We start from the raw sequence: 25,540 nt of genomic DNA on the forward strand, positions 1-25,540 counted from the left end.
GGATAAGACAAAAGAATTTCAAGTGATTCAATTACATTTTCATTCAACATTTCTAAGTCATGATTAACCTACGTCTTTCGCTAGGTACGAGGGGAACAGAAAAAATAACACAAAGATACTGCTTTCAGCTCAGATTTCTCTTAAGAAAGTTTTTTTTTTCCTTATAAATAATCAGGGTAACATTCTTAGAAGTTTAATCATGCAATAATGTGGTAAACTGTGGAGACAAGCTGGAAGCAAGGTTCTCAGCTCAGAAGACAACTATTGAGGTCGTGTATCAGCTGACAAAGTGTTTTAAAAATTCGTCTTCTTTCCTATATCATGATCCAGTTGTTGCTAAAAATAAGAACAGCTAAAATTAACATTTTCAGGAGGCTGTTACTACTTTTAGTTTTCTTTATGTCCCTGTTTTTCTATTAATTTCCTCTTTTCCACTTTTGTTTTAGATTCTTTGAGAGTCTTTCCTCAAACACCTCGGGGTCCTCAGCAGTCCACCTGTATTCAAGAGGGAGGCGCTGTGGGGGTGCCTGGGTAGTGCAGTTGGTCAAGGGGCCTGACTCCTGATTCCCCCTCAGGGCCTTGTGAGATCTAGTCCCCTGTCAGCCTCCAGGCCCTCCATTTCTCTCTGCCCTGCCCCGGCTCTCTCTTTCACTTTCTCCCTCAGAAGTAAATAAATCTTTAAAAAAAAAAAAAAAAAAGAGGGACACCTGGGTGGCTCAGCTGTTGAGCATCTTCCTTCGGCTCAGGGTGTGATCCTGGGGCCCTGGGATCGAGTCTCACATGGGGCTCCCCGCAGGGAGCCTGCTTCTCCCTCTACCTGTGTCTCTGCCTTTCTCTGTGTCTCTCATGAATGAATAAATAAAACCTTAAAAAAAATAAAGTAAGGCACTGTTGGGAATGGAGTTTACCCACTGAGATTAATCACACAAAAACTCAACCTTTCAGTTGTGAGCCTTGGATAGCAACAACATGTCTTTTCTTTTCTTGAGCCCATGAGCTTCTCTTCATAGGAATCCTCCAATCTTTTTCCTGAAGAAGATTATGCATATGGCAACCAGGAGCTAGAGAGAGAGTCTTGCTATTCAGTATGTAAACTTTCATTTTTCCCCCTGATTTTAGTAAGGCATTTCCTCCCCTCAGACCTCAACCGTGCCTACCTCCCTTGAGAGCCAGGCCTATATGATTCACCCTGAAGGGATAAATCTCCATATTCTGCAAGAGTGAGGTCTGTTGGCCTGTCTGTATAGGGTAAGGTAGGTCGAAATCCTCCTGATACAGAATTGTAGCAAACCATGTTTTTAAGCCCATGATCCCGCTTTCAGATGGACCTGGTCATTTCAACTCCCAAGTTTTTTTTTTTCCAGGGTTTGCACATGAATCAGATTGCCTTCCATTGGCTTTCCACGGAAAAGCATTTAAAGTTCATCTCTACCCACCATCTAGGCCACTTTCCACTTGTCTATCAGCTTCCCATCTCCGAAAATCTTGTTAACATCCTCTAAATATAAGAACCTCCTGTTCCATTCCCTTTATCCTTGGGCATTTATACCTTTAAAAAATGCTTTACTATCGGGATCCCTGGGTGGCGCAGCGGTTTGGCGCCTGCCTTTGGCCCAGGGCGCGATCCTGGAGATCCGGGATCGAGTCCCACGTCGGGCTCCCGGTGCGTGGAGCCTGCTTCTTCCTCTGCCTGTGTCTCTGCTTCTCTCTCACTGTGTGCCTATCATAAATAAATAATAAATTTAAAAAAAAATGCTTTCCTCTCATTTTGTCCAGAAAGTGGACATAAGAAAGTCTTAGGAGAAAAGTGGACGTAAAAGAAAGTCTTAGGAGAAAGTGGACATAAGCTATATGTTCGATCATCCAGATTTAATAGGAAATCAGTGTCTATTTTATAGTTTGAAAAAACTCAATCAAAAACCGTAACCACACAAAAACCTACACATGGACTGTTGTAGAAGTGTATTTATAATTGCCAAAACTTAGAAGCAATTGAGATGCCCTTCAGTAGGGGAATGGACGATGGAAAATTATTGAGCACTAAAAAAGAAATGAACTCTCAAGCCATGAAATGACATGGAGGCACTTTAACTGCATATTATTAAGTGAAAGAAGCCGGTCTGAAAAAAAGCACATGTTGTGTGATTCCAATGGTTTGACGTTCTGGAAAAGGCAAAATTGGGGAGAGAGTGAAAAGATCAGTTGTTGCCAGGGGTTGTGGGGGTGGGAAGTTGGGAGGGGAGGGATGAACAGGTGGATCACAGAGGATTTCCAGAGCAGTGAAAAGGTACCATACTGGTGGACATAGGTCATTATACACCAGTCCAAACCCATATGATGTACAACGGCAGGCGTGAACCCTAATATTATAGACCTTGGGTGGTTGGGATGTGTCTATGTAGATCAGTTCTAACAAATAGATCCCTCTAGTTGGAGATGTTGGTGTTGGGTGTCAGCTAGGGAGTATGTGCAAATCTCTGTACCTTCCCCTCAATTTTGCCATGAACCTTAAAGTCCTCTAAAAACTTTAGGTATCATTTTTTTTTTTAAAGAATATAGTATAAATCTTGAGGCAGGTCTCGTGTTTCTCTTTTCCAGGGATAGAAAAAAAATAACATGCTTATCACAGAAAAAAAATCTAATGTTTCAGCTTATACCGTTCTGATTAAGACAGCTGGATGCTTCCTAGCGAAGCCCACCTCTTCACCTTCATCTTCCCTAATCTCATTCTTGCTCTTTACCCACCATGAGCACAGGGCAAGTGTGTTTTTGTGTTAGGACCTGTTCACTGGCTTACTAGCATATATCTTTTTTACAAAACCTCTTCATTATGAGGAGCCTGGGTGGCTCACTCAGTTAAATGTCTGACCCTTGATTTTGGCTCAGGTTATGGTGTCAGAGTTGTGAGATCCATTCCCGCATCAGGCTCGGTGTTGGATGTAGAGCCTCTCTCTCCTCTCCCTCTGTTCCTCCCCTCCCCGACTCCCTCTAAATAAATAAACAAACAAACAAACAAATAAATAAATAGTAAAATTGTCATCATTCTAGATCATATCATTACCAAAAACTATCTTGATTAATTTTCTGCTTGATTCTGTTTTAGTTCACTATTGCCATTGTGACAAGTGAACACAAGCTCAGTGGCTTAAAATGGCACACATTGGGACGCCTGGGTGGCTCAGTGGTTGAGCACCTGCCTTTGGCCCAAGGCGTGATCCTGGAGTCCCGGGATTGAGTCTCACATCGGGCCCCTTGCATGGAGCCTGCTTCCCCCTCTGCCTGTGTCTCTGCCTCTCTCTTTGTGTCTCTCATGAATAAATAAAATCTTTTAAAAAATAAAATAAAGTGGCACACATTTATTATCTTAGAGTTGTTATGTCGCTAGAAGTCTGACATGGGTTTCACTAAGCTAAACTCAAGGTGTCAGGAGGGTGGCATTCTTCTGGACACTTTAGGGGAGAATGCGTTCATTGTCTTTCCCAGCCTCCAGAAACTTCCTGAGTTCCTTGGCTTGTGGCCCCCAGCCACCAATCAAATCCCTCTGACCTCTATTTCCATCATCATTTCTCCTTCTCCAATTTGACGGTCTTCCTCTTCCATCCATAAGGACCCTAAGGATCACATTAGTCTCACCTGAAAAATCCAGCACAATTGCCACATCTCAACATCCTTAACTCAATCACTTCTGCAAAGTTCCCTTTGCCACATAAGAAAACATATTCACGGATTCTGTGGATTTTGATGAGAACATCTTTGGATTTGCCTGCCACACTATCCATTGGTTCTTTGTCTTGTTGCCCATTGCTAAGTCAGCTAGAGAAAACTCCTGAATGGCAGAAAATGTGCCTATTTTACTTTCAATTCTATCCTGGGCACCCAGAATACTCCTGCTACAAAGAAGGCCCTTAATAGGTTTTTGTTGTTGTTGTTCCTGTTATCTGTCGTTTTTGGAAAACACGTTTATTTTCAGTCAACCATATTTTCATTTTTCTGCATTAGAGCCTATGGAAGAACAGCTTGAGACCACTTGATGGCCACCCCTATCCATTCATGACTGTGTTCCAGTCACAAGGGCAGGCTGAGCACTCCAGTCCTCACCAGGGAACTACTGGATAGGCACACTGAGCACCTGCAGGCCTTCAGACCTCAGGCGGAGTAGCAGTCAACTCAGGAGCTAGAGCCATCTACCCCCCTTGAAACCCCTTCTTGGTCACAGCCTTTTCAGCATCAACTTGATCTCCCTTTTCATTCTCTCCAGGATTTCTAGAGAAGTAGAGGTCAGGCATGACCTCCCATGGGTTCTTACACGGCACCACACATTCTTGAAACTTCTAGGTCGGCATCTATCACATCAGACCCCATGCTGTTGTACAGAATGACATGTCCACCTAGGGCAGTCTGTGTTGCATAGAGCCATGGAGACAGGTTGGCATAAGACATGTCTTTGAGAGGCTGGTGGTCATCCCTAGGATCAGTAAGCATCAGAACATGTGGCTCCTGGGAAGCCTCCTGGATCTGGTTAGTGAAGGTTCCAGAAGCCAAGCAACCAATAGTAAGAGTGGTTCTGGAAGCAGCAGCAAACATCAGCCCATCTCCATGGCCAGCATTCCTGGAGGATGTGACACTGACATCAGCCACATTTTCAATGGCAACAATGGCGTGAGCCATCAGCAGAAGCTGCTTCCAGGTGCTCTTCAGATTTATGGGGTCGATGCCATCATATCACAAATTTCCTTCTGTAAGTATACGGTTGTTTGCAAATCAGTGTTGGTGCCGCCGAAGCAGCTTCCTGCTGCAAGAAATTTGAGGACATCTTTCTTCACTTGCAAGATATCTGGGTTCCAGACACTGTGACCATTTCACTTTCAGTTAGGACAGAAAACCGGGACATTGTCATAGGGACAAAACACTGTCTGGATAACACAGAAAGGTTCAGCAGATATTTTTTTAAGATGTTATTTATTTATTCATGAGAGGCAGAGACATAGGCAGAGGGAGACGCAGTCTCCCCTTGGAGAGTCTGATGCAGGGCTCCATCCCAGGACCCCAGGATCATGCCCTGAGTCAAAGGCAGACGCTCAACCACTGAGCCACCCAGGTGCCCCCAGCAGGTATTTTTGAATAAATGAGTAATTGCTGTTTGAATTTAGTGTTGTTGTCTGAAGAAAGTGACTGGATTTTGTTCTCTCTTATGACATTTGGCTCCTAAATGGATTCCTGGTCACCAGTCTCTCCCAGGCTCCAATCCATATTTCACATCCCTGTGGGATTTATCTGCCTGAAGCAACACTCAGATCTTTCCACTTGTTTTTGCAAAATCTTTCAGAACTTCCATCTCTCTCAAGAATCATGTCACAGTTCTTTCTGACATCTGCTCGTTGGTCAATAGCTGGTCTGTATCTGCCATTCCCAGTTGATTTCCCACTTTTCCTTTTCAGTGTTCTACACGCTCCAACAAATTGGAGCCTGTATTACCCACAAAAGCCCCACTTCTTGCTCCTCTGGCTCACTCCCACTCACCCATAATGCCATTGCCCTTGCCTCCATTTACCAGTGCCCTGCATGGATCATCATTCCAGACCCCAATCAAATGCATACTCTTTAATGAGGTTCCTTTCTTTATCCCCTCCCTGGAAAGTGAGATCCAGCTCTGTCATCGGAAGAAATGAACAACCTTGAAGAAGATAATTAAAACTCATCAATAAATAAATAAATATAAATAAATAAATAAATAAATACTCATCAAATGTCAGTTTCATTATCTGTTAAATGGAATGAGTTATATCTATCTCTTGCTAATTAAATTAAATAATGCACGTTAGCCACCTCTCATAGCGCCTGACATATGAGAGTGATCATTAATATGATGATGATTTATCTAAAACTCTTAGGTGAAATCAAAACCACACTGAGATCCCACCTCACACCAGTGAGAATGGGGAAAAATAACAAGGCAGGAACCACAGATGTTGGAGAGGATGCGGAGAAAGGGGAAACCTCTGCACTGTTGGTGGGAAGGTGACCTGGTGCAGCCACTCTGTAAAACTGTGTGGAGGCTCCTCAAAGAGTTAAGAATAGACCTGCCCTACGACCCAGCAATTGCCCTGCTGGGGATTTACCCCAAAGATACAGATGCATTGAAATGCCGGGACACCTGCACCCCGATGTTCACAGCAGCAATGTCCACAATAGCCAAACTGTGGAAGGAGCCTCGGTGTCCACCGACAGATGATGGATAAAGAAGCTGTGGGCCATGCATACAGTGGGATATTCTTCAGCCGTCAGACAGGACGGACACCCACCATCTGCTTCGGCGTGGAGGGACCTGGAGGGTCTGATGCTGAGTGAAGTAAGTCAATCGGAAAAGGACAAACATTATATGGTTTCATTCATTTGGGGAATATAAAAATTAGTGAAAGGGAATAAAGGGGAAAGGAGAGAAAATGAGTGAAAATATCAATGAGGGTGACAAAATATGAGCAACTCCTAACTCTGGGACATGACCAAGGGGTAGTGGAAAGGGAGGTGGGCGGGAGGTTGGGGGACTGGGTGACGGGCACTGAGCGGGGCACTTGGTGGGATAAGCCCTGGCTGTTATGCTATATGTCGGCAAATTGAACTCCAATAAAAAAAATAAAACTCTTAGGTGAAATGTCATTTTCAACCCTGTGGTCTTTGAAAATGGGGTTCATATTTGCATTATGTTCATATTCCATAACTCTTGCCTGCCAGGGAAACAGTAAATAAGATTGAATAAATACATCCTCCTCAACTTTATTACTCGGTTCTGCTTGTGGCAAAGGGTACTGTATTAGTTTCCTTGGGCTATCATGAGTGACCACATACCGGGGGTGGTTTAAAATAACAGAAATTTATTCTCTCACAGCTCAGGAAGCTAGAAGTCTAAATTCAGGATGTCTGTAGGGTTGGTTCCTTCCAGGAGGGAGAAATCATCTCATGTCTGTCTCCTAACTTTGAGTGTTTGGTGGCAATCCTCGTCCTCTGTTAGCCTGTAGATGATGGGTCATTTCAATCTCTGCCTCTGTCTTCACGAATTGCTTTCTTCTCTGTGTCTCCGTGTCCCCTCTTCTTAGAAGGACTCTGGTCATTGGACTTAGGACCCGCTCTAAATTCAGAATGTTTTATCTCGAGGCCCAACTAAGATCACATCCTGAGGTTCAGGTAGACATGAATTTGGAGGAGACACTATTCAATCCACTACAAGTAAATCCAAGAGCTCCTTCTTTCTTATGACAAATTGCAATTAAGAATTTAAATTTTAAAACTACACTGTGCTGGCCTAGGCCTTGCCCCTTTACAGGGAGTGTGGCTTCGATTATATTACTTAACTATACCCAGTTTCCTTTTCTGCATCAGGCAAATGAGGATAGTAATATATCTACTTGAATGAGACAGTAATAATATCTACCTTAAAGAGTTTCTGTATGAATTAAAAAAAGTAATCCTTACAAAGGGCTTAATGTTGGCTTCTTCTTTTATTTATTTTTTTCACTTTTACACAGCACGTCTCTCAGCCTGGAAAGCTCACCCCCCACTTTTTAACTGATTAACCTGTAAACATTCATGTCTCAACTGATGGTTTACTTCCACAGGGAGGCATTCTCCGATATCCTCAGTGAGCTCTGATCGTCCTCCATAGTCCTTCTTTCAGTCCTTATCCCAATCATACAATGATGAACTATTACAAACAATAATTGAATGCACTTTAGGGAATTAACAATTGATACCTGGCTCCCCCCCCCCCCCGGAAGTAGACACTCCACAGGGAAAAGAACTCTGTCCACTTTGATAGGGACTCAGATGGCCTGGGACGAGATCCTGGCCCCTTCACCCTTCCTCCTTGCCCAAGTTCCTCCATCTGTGCAAGTCTGTTTCCTTACGGGAAGTGGCTTTAACATCATGACTTAGCCCAAGCAGTTGTGCTGGTTAAATGAGATCCTGTGCATAAAACCCATAGCTCACAGTGTCTCTCACATGCTAAGTGCTTAAAAATTACTAATTGGAGTTTTGTTTTCAGTTCCTGGCATTTTAGTTGGTTAAATTAAAAAAAAATGAGCCATGAGCCAGGTTATGGGTCAAATCTAGGAATACATTCTGTGCCACAGAGCAGTGTGGCAATTCAATAGTTTCCAGTGACCTTGTCCTCATTAGAGATTTTCTCTAACGAAAGGAGCTAGAAAGCCCAAGGGAAGAGCTGCTGAACACCACTGACCCTGGATAATTTTCTTTCCTACAGCCGTTACAATTCCATTTAGAACCAGAATTAAAAAAAAAAAAAAAAAAAAAAGAAGAAGAAGAAGAAAAAAAAAAGGTTCAGAGAATCCAATTTCTTTCTAGCCCGAGGGTGGTCTTTGGGAGGTGGAGAAAGACCTCTGGAAGGGCAGTGAAAAAGATCAGACTAAGCCAGTCTGGTTCTTTATTGTAACGTGAGGCTGGACGCAATAACACTTCAGTGGAAAGAGGCACAGAAACTCACCCAGACTCTGCAGCTTTTAATGTGCTTCTCTACAGTCGAGGGAAACAACAACAACAACGCTGTGTGAACACAAAAAGGCAGCTTTCAAATTTTGATTATTCACTACCCTAAGAATAAATTGGTCTTCCGGAATCCAGATGCCCACCGAAGAGCATTCAATATTATTTCTGCCCTTGTCTTTACAGCAGTAGAAGCAATTTAGTGGTACAGTTTTGCCATCGGACTGACCCGGTTTAAAATTCAGATGGAAATGTCACTTTTTTTCTTTTAAAGGAGTCATGAATCACAGAGGTTTTAAATTTACTTTTTAGGGGCTGACAGTTTGATGGCTGAAGTCACTTATATGTCCTTAAATAGATGGAGCTGAAACAATGATATTTTTTTTCTTTTTGCTGAGACACATAATTTTAGAACTTGAAGATTATTTAGTCACTTTCCAACTATTCAGTAAAATTGATTTTTGTGTATTGACCTTATATTCTAGAACCTTGCAACATTCAACTATTGATTCTACTATCCTTTTTGCATATTCGTTAAAAAGTTCTACATACACAGTCATGCCATCCACAAATAAATACAGCTTTATTATTTCCTTTCCAATCTCTATGCCCTTCATTTTTTTTTTTTTTTTGCCTTATTGCACTGATTAGGACCTTCAGCATGTTGAATAGAAGTGGATTAAAGCAAAAACCCTGGTTTTGTTCCCAAAATTTTCCCCAGGTCTGATGTTAATGTAGTCTTTTGTTAATTCCCTTTATCAAATTGTAAAAATTCTCTCTCATTACCAGTTTGCTGAGAGTTTTTGTAACAAATGGGTATTGAATTGTTTTTTTTCCCTCCAAAATTTTAAGCAATGTGATTGCATGATTTTTCTCCCTTATTCTTTAAATGTGGCTAATTATTTCAATGAACTTTTAAATATGAAACCAACTTTGCTTTGCCACTTTGGGATAAACCCCATTTCGTCATGATGTATTGTAATATTTGTATGTTGCTGATTTGGTTTGCTAGCATCAATTTAAAGATTTTTGTTTCTATTTTTGTAAGGAATATAAGCCTGTGCTTTTGCTTTCTTTTAACATTTCCTTTTGATTTTGCAGAGTAATGCTGGCCTCAAAAAATGAGTTGGAAGCAACCTCTCCTTCAAGTCCTTGGATAGACAGATACTAGATATGGAGATATTAGCCAATTTAAAGTCAATGGCCAATAATTTAATCATCTCTGTCCCTTCTGCATCTGTTTGTGCTGAGTATTGACTTCTTGTTATGGATCATAGTTTCCCACTTCACTACGTGTCTAATAATTTTTTATTATATGCTGCGCTTTGTAAATGTCACACCGTTGCATGTCTGGATTTTTCTTTCTTCCTTTGAAAACTGTTTTTGAAATGCAGTGATATTATTATGAACCCATCTGATTCTTTCATGACTTCTTTTTAAGCACTGTTGCCTTAAGAGTAGCCTATACTCTAGGGCTAGTTTAAATCTCTCTCACATGAGACAACTCTAAGGTTTCATACTGAACTGTGGCCTTCCTAGGATCTCTACGGATCATCACAGGTGTTCACATGTTGTTCTTTCCACCATGCATGGTCAGAACTCTGCCTTTCCCCAAACCAACAGGAGCTTCGAGAACTGTTCAGCTGATAGCATCTGGAAGTCATTCGCTTGGCCTCGCACAGAGTTTAGCAGTTGGCAAGAGAATCAAGGGAATTCCCATGCACATCTCTGGAGCTCCTTCTCTACATAGGTCCTTCCTTTCCAATAGTCTGTCCTGCAAACACCTGGCTCCTAAGTTCCCTGAGCTCCAGGATCTGTCCCCTCCAGTCAACAAGCCCGTCCCTGCTTGGGCCTCCTTTCCCTACTATTCAGCCTTGAAAGTGCCTCCAGGCAGAGAGCCAAGTAATAGGAGAGTTTTCCTCATTCCTTTCCTTTCTCTCAAGAAGCCCAAGCCAATGAGGTCCAGTTATCTACTCTTCGGGGGCAAGTCCAGGACCAGTTACTCTGATTCGCCAGAAGCAGAAGTGCACTTCACAGGGTCTTAATAATTACATTGGAATTTAATTCTCACTTATGTGAGTCCTCTAGCACGAAGTCCTGACTAGTGGTGCTGATAATTACTCCTCTCCCTCACCTGCCCACCCTTCAGTTCACAGTAGCAATAAATCGATGTTTAGTAAATTATTTCATTATCATGTATCTGCAAATACACCAAAATCCACTGAATTGTACATTTTTAATTTTTTTTATTTTTAAAAAGATTTATTATTTATTCATGAGAGACACACAGAGAGAGGCGGAGACACAGGCAGAGGGAGAAGCAGGTTCCATGCAAGGAGCCCGATGTGGGACTCGATCCCAGAACACCGGGATCACACCCTGAGCCGAAGGCAGACACTCAACTGCTGAGCCACCCAGGCATCCCTGAATTGTACATTTTAAATGACTGAATTATATACCATGTATTTATATGTATTTATATTTCTGTAAATCTGCATTTTTTAAAATGCATTTGGCTTCCATTTGCAAACCAAGAGCTAAGCTTAGAAGTGTCACCCAGAGAGTTCTTTCAGTACAGAGAAAAAACTATCTCCGTTTGCTATTTAAAAAATCTTACGCAAAAATGATTTAGTACTGGGGAAAAGCAATGTATGACAAACGGGAAATCTCACTGCTTTGGAGGATGGTGACAGCAAGATGAAATCAAAAAGAGGAAAGCATGTTAATTAGACATGAACTTCAATTTCCCCTTCAGTCCAGAGAGGAATGTGCATTCTAATAAGGTGAGGAGGGGTTGGGGGGGGTAAGCAGATGCCAATGGCACCCTACGCATTGCCCCTCACTCACCTAGAGTTTACTGCAGCTTCGGTAAATTTCCATAAAGACGGTGGCCATTCCACCCCCAAGTGCCTGCATCTCTTTCCCTTAATCAAAATGTTTTTCCTGGCTGCTGGAGTGTTCTTGGCTTGCGATGACAGGTGGGAAACTTCACAAGACTCCTTCCTGGAAGCGACCTTTAATCAGTGAATGATGGGAGTTGGTGGATCAAGACCCCTTCTTGTCCCTCCCTCAGTGTAAGAATTCTGAACTTTGTTTCCAACAGGGTCTGTGGGGATGCTCCGTAAGGCCGAGCTCTGGTTTCCCTATAACGGTAGCCCCCTGATAAGCCCGGTTTTGTTCTCTGTCTCCTCTTCTCCCTCCTTGCAATCACATCCTCATCCTTACTGCATTCCCTGCACCAAGCAGGGGGGACACTGCAGGCAGGAAGCACGTGCCTGATACCCAGTTGAGGTCTCAAGGGGGGAAACTAGGAAGGTAGACAGAGGACTCTGTGCTAAGATGGACCAGCCTAACGTAACAAAGCATGGATGGGCGTCATCAGGCCAGATACCCAGTTGTCCTCCTCAAGCCTCCTTCACTTTTTGTGCATGGTGGGTCCTAAGCTGATAATCCACAAAACTGCCACTTAGTGCACTTGGAAGACCCCCAGCAGAGCTTGCTAGCAGGCCACTGGGCCAGGGGGCTAGATGGGGCTGTGACATGAATTGGGAGGCAGCTAGCTAGGAAAACCTGAGGGCAAACAGAGCTAGCTGGCAGGGGTAAGGTAGTTGCTCCCCCTGAGGTGTATCATCCAAGCCAATGTCACAGGTTGACTTGCCATAGGATGCCACCAGGGCTCCCAGGGGCCAGACCCACAGGGCCATCTGCCAGAGAACGGTGGGGAATGGTGCCCACACACACCTTCCAAAATCAGTGGGGACCTGGGACCCTTCTCCGTTTCCCTCCACTAATAAATCGCAGCCCCATCTTTGCTGTAGGAGAGGGAAGGCAAGCTCCCTGAGGGCTGAGCATCTTTATCCGGGAGTGACTGAGATGAACCTAAGCACAGTCTACTTCTGTGGATCCCACTAACTTGGCAACCGGGTGATGGTTAAAAATTCTATTTCTCCTTGCTACCAGCAGGCGGCGACCAAGGTAAGAGGATTCCCACACAAAAATCCTACTCTCCTGGCTTAACCTCTGTTTCCCACCTGAGTTACATGGTGAACTCAACTGTGTACAGACGGAACGGCTGTTTAGTAGAGTCTCCATTTAATTTTAACAAATAGACTGTGCTATCTCCCAAATGTTCGCTTATTTTGACTTATTACTTTCAGGTTATTTCCAACACTTGCCTATTATAAACAGTGCTCCGGTGAAAAGAACACACCTGAACTATCAGCTTTTTACACAAATTTCTCTATCTGCAGTTTACAAGGTTGTTTTTTTTTTTTTTAATTTCTGTAACATAAATTTCTAGAGTTAAATTGCTGGTCAGTTTGTAGTTTGTTGTTTTTGACTGTTAACTGTGAAAAATTTCAGGCATACACAAAAATAGAAAGGATAGATCTTAAAACCTGTATGTCCCCATGACTGGACTAGAACAAATGTGAACGCCTGGCAGCCTGGGTTTGTATCTCCTCCCGTTTAACTTCCCCTCCCCATCAGGAATTATTTTGAGGATATAATCACTACGCCTCTTCAGCCACATATATTTAGGATGCTTCTTTAAAAGATACATACTCTCAAAATTATAGCAATAATGCCATTATCTAAACTTTGAAAATGATTTCATAATCCATTTTGAGATGAAATAAGTAGTTTTCTGAACTTTTTTTAATATTATGAATGGGTGTTGGATTTTGTCAAATTCCTTTTCTACTGATACGATTATGTGATTTTTCTTCATTAACTTGTTGGTCTGATGGATCAACTAATTGACTGTGAAGACTAGGCCAGCCTAGCATTCCTGGGATGAGTGCCATTTAGCTGTGGTGCATAATTCTTTTCCTGCATTGTTGGATTTAATATTTTGTTGAGAATTTTTACATCTACGATCAGGAGAGATATTGCCTGCGCACCAATTTTCCTGCATATTAATGAAGCTGAGCACTTTGTCAACTTCATTATGTATTGGCCATTTGGAATTTTTTTTTAATATTTTACAATAATAGGTTGTCTAGCTTATAAATCTGTAGCAGTTTCCAAAAATATTGTGGATATGTCTTTGTCAGAAATACACATTGCTGTAAATACCTTCTCCTATACCATGGTTATAATTTCAACTTTTTATTGATGCATAATATGCATAGAGTACAGTGAACAGATATGTACGGTCTAATGAATTCAGAGTTATGTATGTACCTGTGTAGCCACAACTCAAACAAAAATATAAAACATTTTCAGTGGCACAGGAAATTCCTTCATGTATCCTTCCAAACGACAACTCCCCCCAGAAGTAACCATTATTCTGACCTTTACTGTCATAGGTTCACTCGCCATATTTCTTAACTTTAGGCACATCAAAAACATGTACATGCAAATATACTCCTTTGTGTTGAGCTTCTTTTGGGCTCTATGAAATTTAATCATGGTACTTCATTATTTCACTGCAGTTAGCATTCATTTAATATAGCGCAACCTAATTCTCCATCGCATTGCAGTTGGATTTTCATATTGGAGCTAGCTTGGAGTATAATAAATAAAGCTGCTATCGATATCCTTTACATGTCTTCTGATGGAGTTGAGTATTTAAAAGTTGTGCAGTCATAGGGCAAACTAAGGCTTAGACTTAGTAGCTCATATCAGTTTTCAAAGTGTTGGTAATAATTTTCAGTTCCATCAGCAGTGGATGAGAATTCCACTGGCTTCTCTCCTAACACTATGTATTGTCAGTCATTTCATATTTGTCATTCAGGTAGGGGTGTTCTGGTCTAACTGGCATCCCTCTTACAACTAATGATGCTATTTACTTTTCCATAGTTCATTGGTAATTTGGACTTCTTTTGAAAATGTCTAAGACCTTTTGCTTGGGCTCTCTTTTTTATTTCATTTACAGAACTTATTCATATATTTTGGGTATGAGCCATTTTTGAAATGCCTTTTTTTTTTAATTCTGTGGCATATATTTTCACACTCTTAAGGTTGTCTTTTATTGAATAGAACTTCCTAGTTTTAAAGAAGTTAGTGTATCTATCATTTCTTTAATGGTTATTGTGTTGCCTGTCCCCAGCCATGAAGATATTCTCCTGATTTGGGTAATTTGTGATTTTTCTTTCTCTTGATCATTTCTTGCTAGGCATTTTGTTAGCTTTTTCAAAGAATGAGCTTTTGTTTTGTTAATTTTCTCTATTGCATGCTTGCCTTCTATTTTTATTATGTGCTCTTTTATCCATTCTTTGGATTTATGCTGCTAATTTTCTTCCTATATATTTGAGATAGAAGCTTAATCTATTTTCATAATTTCATCTAATATATGCATTAAGATCCAGATGTTTTTCTCTTAAAACAGTGATTTAGCTGCTTCCCACTAATCATTTCAATATTCATTTTCATTTAAAAATGTTATCTGATATCCACTGAGATTTCTCCTCTAATCCATGTGGCATTGAGAACTGTGTTACTTAATTTCCAGATATTTTTAAAATTTTCTAATTATCTTTCTGTTGCTGAAGTCTAGTTTAACCCACTATGGTCAGAAAATATACGATTTCTGTCCTCTGAAATTGTATTTGCTTTATGGTCCAAGATACATTCCATTTTAGTAAATGTTTCATGTGCACCTGAAAAGAATGTGTATTTTGCTATTTTTGATGTAATTTTATCTATATATCAGTTCTCATGTTGATTGATTGCATTGTTAAATATTCCATATTCTTGTTGCATTTTCTTTTTCCCACTTAATCAGTTATGAGAGTGTGTTAACATGGTTGTGGATTTATTATCCCTTTTAATTATACCAACATTTTTAAAATATATTTTCCTGTATGTTATTAGATATACATCTTTAGAATAGCTAGGTATTCTTTTTAAAAGTAACATTTTTTTCATTATAAAATATCTCAAACTCTTTATTGCATCTTGCCTCACTCTGTACTTTGCCTGATATTTGTATAGATCTATATTATTTCATTTAAGTTACTGTTTCCATGGAGTATCTTTTCTTTCCACTCTGTGCTTTTCAACCTTTCTGTGTCCTTATATATAAAGTCTCAACAGATAGCCTTGGGATTTTACCCTGGCTACTTATCCTTGGTGTCCCTGGAACTTCAATATTTTCCCTAAGCCCGAAATCTGTCGAATGCTCAGCTCAGCTTTTCTCCCTTTCAGCTATTACTTTTGCTTTTGGAATTTCCAATTCCCTCAAGAAGAAAAATCATCACAAACACAGGCTTACCTCACTCACCATGTTTTTCTCCCCTTTCCTGGATACTGATTCCAAAAGGCTACAAGTCCCCATTTAGTAATTTTCTAGTGTTTTCAACTTTTAAAACATTTTACCCAATTTTTCTAGTTGCTCTCAGAGCTTCCATGATCTGAACAGAACCCAGGCAATTATTACTGAAGTGTAATTTCTTGTTGCTGATTATTAAAGGGGTGAGTCCAACGTGTTCCCATTAATAATGTTTTCTGTAAGCTTTAATTTCTCCTCTTAAATTCATTTCTCCTTCCTTTTCCTTTCTTTTTGTTTACATTGCTGTTCTCTAACTTCTTTGGATGCTTAGCCTATTTTTTCTTCATTCTGTTTGAATATCCTAACTGAAGGCTGTACACTTCCCCTAAAAGCAACCCACAAGTATTTAGTACAATCACAAAATTTGAGCTGCTCGGTACTTTCGGTTCCATGTAACTATATTTTTGATCCATTGGTTATTTCAAAACCTGTCACATAATTTCCTAGTTATCTTATTATTTTCTAGTTTCATTTTATTGTAGACAGAAAAAATCACCTTCTGACTGATTTTAGTCCCTTGAAATTTTCTAAGCTTTTTTAATGGCCTTGCATTTGGTCAGATTTTGTAAATGTTTAGAACATACGTGAAAAAAAATTTCTATTATTAGTTATTGAATATAGCATTTTATGAAGGCAAATTGGCTCCATTTTTTAAATCACATTGTTCAAATGATCAAGTGTTTCATTAGCCCGGTAAAATTTTGTTTATATGGTAGTTTTGGTTAAGCTGGAGCTATAATTCCCACAAGTCTTTCCCTTATACGGTGTCCGGTTAGATTTGCAAAAGAGACAGAAATGAAGTTGCTGCCATTTCTCTCTGGAGGTCTTTGCAGCCCGATAGATGAAGGACACACAGACAGGAATCTTGTCTCACTCTTTGCCACTTGATGTCCCGATCTTCCTGACCAGCAGGGAAGCTGGACTACAAACTCACAGAAGTGGCTGTACAGAAGCAATGGCTTTCCAAAGGCTTCTTCATTTGTCCTCCTTCCCAGTCTCATTTTAGCCACTGAATATCCATATGTCCTTTAATTTGTCCACCAATAGCAGTGTTCCAGGAGAGGTGAATACTTCCTTTCTCTGACCCTCCAAATCTCTTCCAAACCATTGCTCCCCACTTTCTTCCAGTTTCCAAAGGCCTATTTCCTATATTAAATTCTTTACAATATTTTGTCCTGATTAAATCCTGAAAATCTGTGTATTCCTTCAACCTACAATGTGTCTTTCATACATAGAATGTGATGTATTCACCTTAATTTCTAGCCAGTATGCACTTTTCTTGAATATACTGGTAAAAGCAAATATATTTTATTTCATCCTCTTTTTTTTTTAATTAAGTAGAAACTACAAGTTTAGGGCTTGTAGTTTTAACATATAAGATTTGGATTACTTCTGCACACTGCAGAATTAGAACAGTTATACAAACTTGGAAATCCTGAGTCTATATGCCCTGACACATGTCCTTGAGGAGTTGGAATGACAAGTTAGAGAGTTGTTATGAAAAAAGTGCTTTAGGCTAGGGAATTTGGCATTCTTAGGAAATTCTTGAGACTTATACCCACAAAAATGTAACCTGGGAGATTTTTTAGAGCCCCTCTCCCAAAGATTTTGTTCCTAGAGATCTGGGATAGGACCAAGGGTTATGCATTTCTTACAAATATCCCGGATAATTCCAATGCACATGGTTGTGGGTTTCTTTTTCAGAAAGATGAGATTTTATTTCGAATATATGTCTACATACTATTTTACTCCCTGGGACTTTCTGTTCACCTTTATCAACCTTCCAAAATAAAAAAAAAAAGGCAAAAAATGAAAGTACAGCTTTCTCCAAATTTTCTGGACTTACTTTGAGGAATTTGCATCTTTAAATGTGACAAACATGTAATCTGGTGAATTAAACATGTTACACCTAATGCATTTAATGCTTCTAAACAAAAAGAGGCTTAAAAACCTCAAAGCGCTATAATTCAAATTATATCAACATTTTACTGTAAGAATAAATTCATGTCAAAGTATTACTTTATTCATGGCATGAGTCTGAATCTCTTGAGATTTATGTACATGTTACTAAAGAGCAACTTTCCCTGTATAACCCCATACACATCTCCTTGGTGGAGGGAAAAAAATAAAAGAAAGAAAAGAAAAAGGAGGACTTATTTTCTTGGTTAATGCCATGGCACAAAATCACTCATAGGGAAGACATTCCTAGTCAGATATTTTGGGGGGATGGAAAAAGGTATCTCATATACATTGAAGCGTGCTATTCTTTTTAATATTCTCATGAATTTTTACATAATGCTGGAATAATTGACATACTTGAGTTATCACACATAAGGCAGAAGAGTAAAAATTTGTCTAGAAAAAGGATAACATAATAGTTATAGTGAATCATGGTAGCAGACTTCAAAGACTAGTCAATGGGTACTTCTGGAAATGCTCTTTTCCTTATTAACATTCTTCGATAACATAATAACTATTGCTAGTTAAAAAAAAAACAACAACTATTAAAGAGAGGGTCTTTCAAAACAACAGATTCCCCTTTTGAGCGAGCAGTACAAACTCTTCACCCTCAACTGGAGGCAATCAACAGAGATTCAGGGCTACACATAGCACCGGACAGTACAAAAGCACTTTGGAATCAAAGTTTTCTTTCGACATGTGACAGTTTTCAACTTGAAACTTCCTTGGCTTTTCTCTCATCCTAAGATGGCCTAGGAGAGACACTCCTCTTACTACCACATCTGCACCCGGCTGCCTCACAAATGCCTCTCCCGGTGGAAGCATGCATAGCTTCAGGAGAAAACTCGATCTCCTTCATCTTTTGTCCTCTTCTTTATCTTCTTCTTTCCATCTTCTCCTTGATAACTTGCTTAATGGCTTAGTTGAAGAAGAATGTTAAAGCCAAGAGGAGTCATGAGATGCAGCAAAAATAAGACAGTGTCCCATCTCATTAAGATACCCCCTTCTTGATGGATTCCTCTAAAATAAATGTTTTGAAGTGCATTCTGCTTCTTGTGTGCAAAGGAAAACTGATGGAGGCAAGGGTTAGAGATGACTTTTGAAAGAGTTATGTCTTTTTTTTTTTTGTTTTTGCACTTAAAATTATTTCAAGTAAAATCTCAAATGTGTCCTGGAACATTTCTGAAAAAATGCATATGGGTTTTATCAGATGATAAAAACATCAACTTATATTTGGTAGTTAGGTGCTCTTAATGCAGCCCTCCCACAATAACATGAGCTTAATTAGATAAGCCAAATCTACCTGAGTTAATTTGGCTTTAGATTTTGATTAGCAAGTTTTTAGGAAAGTGAGGAATACTTGTATTTCATTTTAAAATCTTGGTAGAAACAAGGAGAAATTTCTTGGTAGAAAACTGAAACATGAATGCAAAGTATTTGCCAATGACATTTTAAAAGGAAATCTATACCAATTATGGGAACTGTTTGTCTTAAAATTATTTCCTCTTTGCTCATTTTTCCATACATTCTAGAAACCTGAAACTTGAGTTGGTCTAAGATTGCAGTGTACAGATAGCTTTGTGAGTTAAATGTGTCTTTATTTATTTTAACACTCTAGGTCTATACATACAAACTAAAACTTATATCCAAGAAACCAATTTCCACACCATTCCCTATTTTTATTAGCACCTAGGAAGAAAGCAATACGTATGAGCTGTGCAGAGGGACAACACTGTAGAAACACAGAGTTTGATATGACAAGCCAAAGATACTGCATCTGTGGCTTATTTCGTAGTAACATTGACTGGTGTTCTCAAGCCACATAGGTCTCCTCCTCCTATGAAATCATTCTTCAATAATGAGATCATTTTAAATTACACAAACATGTTTTTTTAAATAAAAACTACCCAGTGGAAGACAAGTCATTACTCCCAATATTGGGAGTCTGTCTCATGGTTTTATAAAATTCATAATCCTCATTTCTATATGCTTACTATTGACTATTAGTTAATACTATGTGCCAATACTTAATACTGGCAATTCTACAAAAATGTATTAGTATCAAATAATGAAACTACTTTAAAAAATATCTTGTGATAAAGTTTCTTTTTTTGTATGCAATTAAAAAAACACTGTTCTTAAAAAAAAACACTTCAAAAACACTTCAAACAGTTCTTTTGGAACTGAAGTATAATTTGAAGCTGGAGATGCAAGTACTATATCTGAAAGGTATCTTTCACTTTATAGTGTTAAAGATATATATGAAGTATTTTTTAAGAGAAAGGGGAACTGGTGGACATGTGCCATAGGCCTAAGTATGAGAAAAATAATGCGATTAATTTTTTTTTTTTTTTTACTTAGCTATCAAATCCATTACCCCTTTCTTATTTGGTTGATCTACTTTTGGTGTTAAACTCTGTGACTGATGTTAAATTGACAAAACAAGCTAGTATTTGAGATGTTACATCACATAGATGAACGGCACAACCATTTCTTGTGTGTCAAAGGCATAGGGACAAGGCACTGAGCATTGTATGAAGTGATGCATCAATAAAAAACAGTGTAAACCCATTAAAAGATTCAAGATTACCTGAAACAGAGAAATCTAATTTCATAAATAACTTGTACCTAACTTATACAAAGAGCTAATAATGCTCAAACAGGCTTCATGATGCAAAATACGCATTGTAGAAGAAAAATGATTTTTAAAAATAATTCAACGATTTTTTTTCAGATTAAGGTCAATAAATCAATCAATATTCATTGTCCTGCATTCGTTAGCTACTAAGAAAACACATGGACTTCTCTATAACATCTTTCATTTACTTAAAGAACTGAAGCAACCTAACAACTTCTTAATGCTGTTTTCCAGATAAGGAAATCCAGCCTTGAAACTACTGTTACCAAAATGTTGTCTTTAAAGAACAGAGTTGTTAGTCTTTTGTTGAAACCCCAATGTTCAGTCTCTTGAAAAAAAAAATCAATTCTGCCTTGACCTGGAAGGGGAATCTGGGATTCTGATGGAAGTTTAACTTAGGATGATTTCAGGAACAAACCCCTGCCATGATATTTATCCAACATTTTTTTTAAGATGTGAGTTTTCTTAAGTCATCTGATTTTGGTTTTTCATTCACATAGTCTATGATGGCAGGATATACATGGCTCAGTAGGCCTCTTCACTTCCTTTCTTTTTGTCCCAACATTTTTTCTTGATGGGAAGCAGTTATAAAACAACCCAACAGAAGACCATGAAAATGTGCAGATGCCCTGGAATGTGATGGGACAGCCCAACTTCAGTGTTTAATTCTAAACTGCAACATTCCATGATTTCCCAGTATTCTGATTCAACATGCCTTTCACAATCATTTCTAGAACTCCAGAAGACAGTATCTGGGGAGAGCTCAGCCAATGAAGTAGACAAGTGGTTTTCTTCCAACCTCACGAACTTGGCCTCTGCAAAAGTGTACAGAAACTCTGAATGAAAAAAGGAGGAGGAGGAGGAGGTGGGGTGAAACTGACACATGTCCCTGGCCTCTGGCCCAAAACCCAGGGAAAATTGTGAAGCCAGACAGGCAACCAGTTGCTTGCTCATTATGTTGATTATACTGCTGATTTAGCCAGTTGTACTTTGTTTTCCTGAATTATGACTTGTTTGGCAAGTTCACTGGAATTAATTCTCAAATTCTCTTTTAATTTATTAAGCTCAAAGTCATGGAGAATCTTGATAGTCATTAACTTTTCTCGCTTAATTCTGTCCAGAACATCTTTTGGAACATCAGGGATCATCCAGGCCAACAAAAATTTAACTAAAAACACAACATGCTGGAAGAAACATAAGAGAAAATCAAGAACACTGTTAGAATTATCAAATGTTTAGCAGGAAGTTCTTACAATTCATTCATTCAATAAACTGTGCCCAACACAGAAGGTATGAAGAAAAAGCAAAAAGATACCATTCCTGTCCTTGAACTTTCCCAGAAAGACAAACATTAAACAAATATATACTAAAATGTGTAATTACAGAAATTTCAGTTGATCAGGATTATTGAATATGCTCTTTATCTGTGCTCACTTCTGAAAACCTAATAAAATATTTGTAAGGGGATTTTTAAAAATCGTCTAACTAACAAAGACAAAAGAAAGGAGGGAACAGTGGTAAAAGACTCAAGAGGGGGAAAAAAAGCTGACACTTTGGGGCCCCTGGGTGTCTCAGTGGTTGAGTGTCTGCCTTCGGCTCAGGTCGTGATCCCGGGGTCCTGGGATTGAGCTCAGCGTCAGGTTTCCCGCAGGGAGCCTGCTCTCCCTCTGCCTAAGTCTCTGCTTCTCTCTCTGTGTCTCTCACGAATAAATAAATAAAATCATAAAAAAAGAAAAAGAAAGCTGGCACTTAAACTTCAATTGGTGATATGATGGTGGTAAAACCCAATAAGTCAAAAGCCAACTTTGTTTTAGATCTCAATAAAGCTCAGGAAAGATGGTCCTAAGGACTTTGAAAACATACATGTGGGTGGAGTTGAAAACAAGAGGATTAGCCAACATTTGGCAAAAGGAAAAGTTGAATTTTCAGGAATTCTCTTCCATCGTCATCCAGGTACTACTTATCTCCAACCTTCCCCTGGCAGCAACTGAGTTAATTTACTTTGTGCAGAAATCAAAACAGAAAGCTGTGAACTCAGGAGCATCAGAGACAGTGGAGGATGGAGGAGAGAAACCAAACTGAAAACAGGGCAACTAAGTGAAATTCAGTGACTCCTAAGATCCCGAGTTTTCTTCTATCTTGCTCAGCTCTCAGAACACAGGCAGCCATAGAAGAGCTCCAAAGAAAGGAGTTCAGAGGCCTTTTGTCTGGGGAAAGTTAGTCGTCTATGAAATTAGAACTGCAGATACCAAAATTTTGTAGGTTTCAAATGAAAAGGTCCCCTCACCACCTCATCACTCTATGGTGAAAGCCACCAAGTGACATTCCTCCTGTATGCACACAAAGCCTATAATCCGTTTCATTCATTCATCCTTAACTAAGAGCAGATTGCCTAAAATCAGCAAATACACAAGAAAGTCTCTAATGCAAAAGAAAAATATTGAAACAGACAAATAGAAACTAAAAGGAGACAGATAATAAAGGAGCAAATGAACAGCAGAATAAAAAGACAAAAATATGGGACTCCTGGGTGGCTCAGCAGTTGAGCATCTGCCTTTGGTTCAGGACATGATCCTGGAGTCTTGGGATCTAGTCCCACGTCGGGCTCCCTGCATGGAGCCTGCTTCTCCCTCTGCCTGTGTCTCTGCCTCTCTCTCTCTGTGTCTCTCATGAATAAATAAATAAAATTTTAAGAAAAAGAGACAAAAATATGAGTTCATCTATTTATAGGAGAAAAAAAATAATTACAATTTCAAAACAGGAAGTGTAACACCTGAATAATAGATCTTCAGAAAGACAGAACAGAGAAAAGAAGAACATAATAAAAAATAGTATGTATAAGCAAATTTCCTCAACTTGAAGGGTAGGCATGTTTTCAGGTTCACAGGGCTCAGAGAGGTGTCCAGAAAAACGAGTATTATCCAATAACAAGAAACAGTCTTGTGATGTTTCATAAAAGAAGGACTAGTGAGAGAATCCTTAACTCATATTGATTATTAAAAAGATCATAAACAAAGACTGGGGAACTGGAATGGTGTTGCATCTTATAACAACACCAACACTGACAGAAAATAGAGCACTGTCTTCAAAAATGTCAGAAATACCTAAATAAGGTTGGTTGAAAAACTTTCAGGGAAAATGACTTTCAATCTTGAATTGTAAACCATTTACTCATCTGTGAGGAAAGAAATGTTCAACATTCAAGGTCTCAACAATTGACCACCGTCATTTTCCTCAGAAAATTACTGAAAAATGAACTTCATCAAAAGAAACTCGTAAACCAAGAATAGGAGAAACACAAACTGCAGAAAATCCAGTTTTCCCAACAAGAGAAGGTGAAGAGAAGTTCTAGGATCCTGGCGAATCAGACCCTGGGATGACTGAAAACATTAATAAGAATAATAAAGGGATCCCTGGGTGGCGCAGTGGTTTGGCGCCTGCCTTTGGCCCAGGGCGCGATCCTGGAGACCCGGGATCGAATCCCACGTCGGGCTCCCGGTGCATGGAGCCTGCTTCTCCCTCTGCCTGTGTCTCTGCCTCTCTCTCTCTCTCTCTCTCTCTGTGACTATAATAAATAAATAAAAATTAAAAAAAAAAGAATAATAAAGAAAAATCAAGACAGCTCTGGTGTAACTGACCAGACTGAAAGGTGATCTAAATTTATGATGGAAAATATGGGAATGGAAGAGTGATAGAGTCGTACAGAACTGAGAGAAAGAGAGGAAAAATATGGGGAGGGGTATACGTAAGACTGCTCTCTTTTTCATCACGTAGAATTTGTGTGTGCTTGCATTAGACTTGGCTATCACTGAGCTTAATGGCACAGTGAGAAAGGGCCTGACCTTTATTTCTCTCCCTTTCTGGACCTCACGTCTTCTTCTTTTTTTTTTTTTTTAATTTTTTTTTAATTATTTTTTTTATTTTTTTTATTTTTTATTTATTTATGACAGTCACAGAGAGAGAAAGAGAGAGGCAGAGACATAGGCAGAGGGAGAAGCAGGCTCCATGCACCGGGAGCCCGACGTGGGATTCGATCCCGGGTCTCCAGGATCGCGCCCTGGGCCAAAGGCAGGCGCCAAACCGCTGCGCCACCCAGGGATCCCGACCTCACGTCTTCTGATACGGAATGACACTATGAAACTTACCCAAATCCCCGCTCTGCATTTGTTCTTTTTTAATGTGTGCCTTATAACCTAATAAGACTAGATATTCCACAAAGGGGGAAACACAATATAGTGGACAGAGCAGAGGCTTGGGAGTGATACACCTAGCATTGAAACCCAGCTCCAATATTGGCTGATTATCTTTAAACCCGCGGTAATTCTGTTGAGTCTCAGATTCATTTTTTTTTTTCGGATTCATTTTTCAAGAGTGAATAATAAAGTTTAACTTACAAGGCCATTATTATAGTGTCTGGAACCAGTATGTAATAGCTGTTCGGCAAAATCAGTGGGTTCTCTTGTCCTTTTCCCGACCTCGAGGGAAGAGGCCGTATTTTTTCTGTTCTATTACCTTTATATCTTCAACAATAGTAGGTGAGTAACAGGCAACAATCCATTGTGCTGAAAATATCCCTAAGTTGCTTTTCAGGACAATGAATCCTTCCTTCAAAACAATTCGCTGAGATAATACTACTTTTCTGCTGAGCAGATACCTTTAGAAATCTGAAGGGAAAACACAGACTAACTGGAATGCAAGTTAAAGAGAAGCTTACTTCCATAACGATGATGAAGGTCATCTTGGCAGCGAGGACGTGCCAGTACTGCATATTATGAAAATATTTCTGTTCATGATCAGGAGGGTATCTGTAATCTCTGTACCTGAAAAAAAAAAAAAACAGAATTAAATGCAAAAAATTAACTATAGCTTCAAATAGAAGACCTAGCACAAATTCTTATTATTTCTTGTAAGAGACACTTTTAATTGACTACAAAAGTAAAGTCATAGAAAGGTAACTGCTATTATGATACATTTCTTTTTTGTACAGAAAAAACTCATGGCCACATGTTACTTATATATAGTAGTTTGGTGCAGCAGGAGACACAAGTGAAACTTCTCTCCTGTCCTTCAAAGTCAAATTTCCCAAAAGAGTTATTAGCAAAACTCCACTCCCTCTCTTCCTACTCTTTAACACACTTAACTGAAACACATTGTCTCCTGTCATTAAACTGAGG

The 25,540-nt window shown here is 39.4% G+C and overlaps 1 protein-coding gene and 1 pseudogene across 4 annotated transcripts in view; both read right to left on the bottom strand.

Moving 5' to 3' along the window:
* Window positions 1-4,048: 4,048 nt before the first annotated feature.
* On the bottom strand, window positions 4,049-5,524 carry LOC129504754 (40S ribosomal protein SA-like; annotated as a pseudogene).
* A 12,264-nt stretch (window positions 5,525-17,788) lies between these two features.
* Window positions 17,789-25,540, bottom strand: part of ANO5 (anoctamin 5) — a 99,092-nt gene continuing 91,340 nt past the window's right edge. For all 4 annotated transcript variants that reach the window (XM_055318058.1, XM_055318056.1, XM_055318057.1 and 1 more), the window contains 2 exons: window positions 25,081-25,186; window positions 17,789-21,550 (listed from right to left, as the gene is read on the bottom strand). In XM_055318058.1, the coding sequence (XP_055174033.1) occupies window positions 21,329-21,550; window positions 25,081-25,186 (328 nt within the window). In that variant the 3' untranslated portion in view covers window positions 17,789-21,328. The remainder of the gene's footprint in view (window positions 21,551-25,080; window positions 25,187-25,540) is intronic.

This window comes from Nyctereutes procyonoides, unplaced genomic scaffold (assembly GCF_905146905.1).
Source record: "Nyctereutes procyonoides isolate TBG_1078 unplaced genomic scaffold, NYPRO_anot_genome, whole genome shotgun sequence".
Taxonomy (NCBI): Eukaryota; Metazoa; Chordata; class Mammalia; order Carnivora; family Canidae; genus Nyctereutes; species Nyctereutes procyonoides.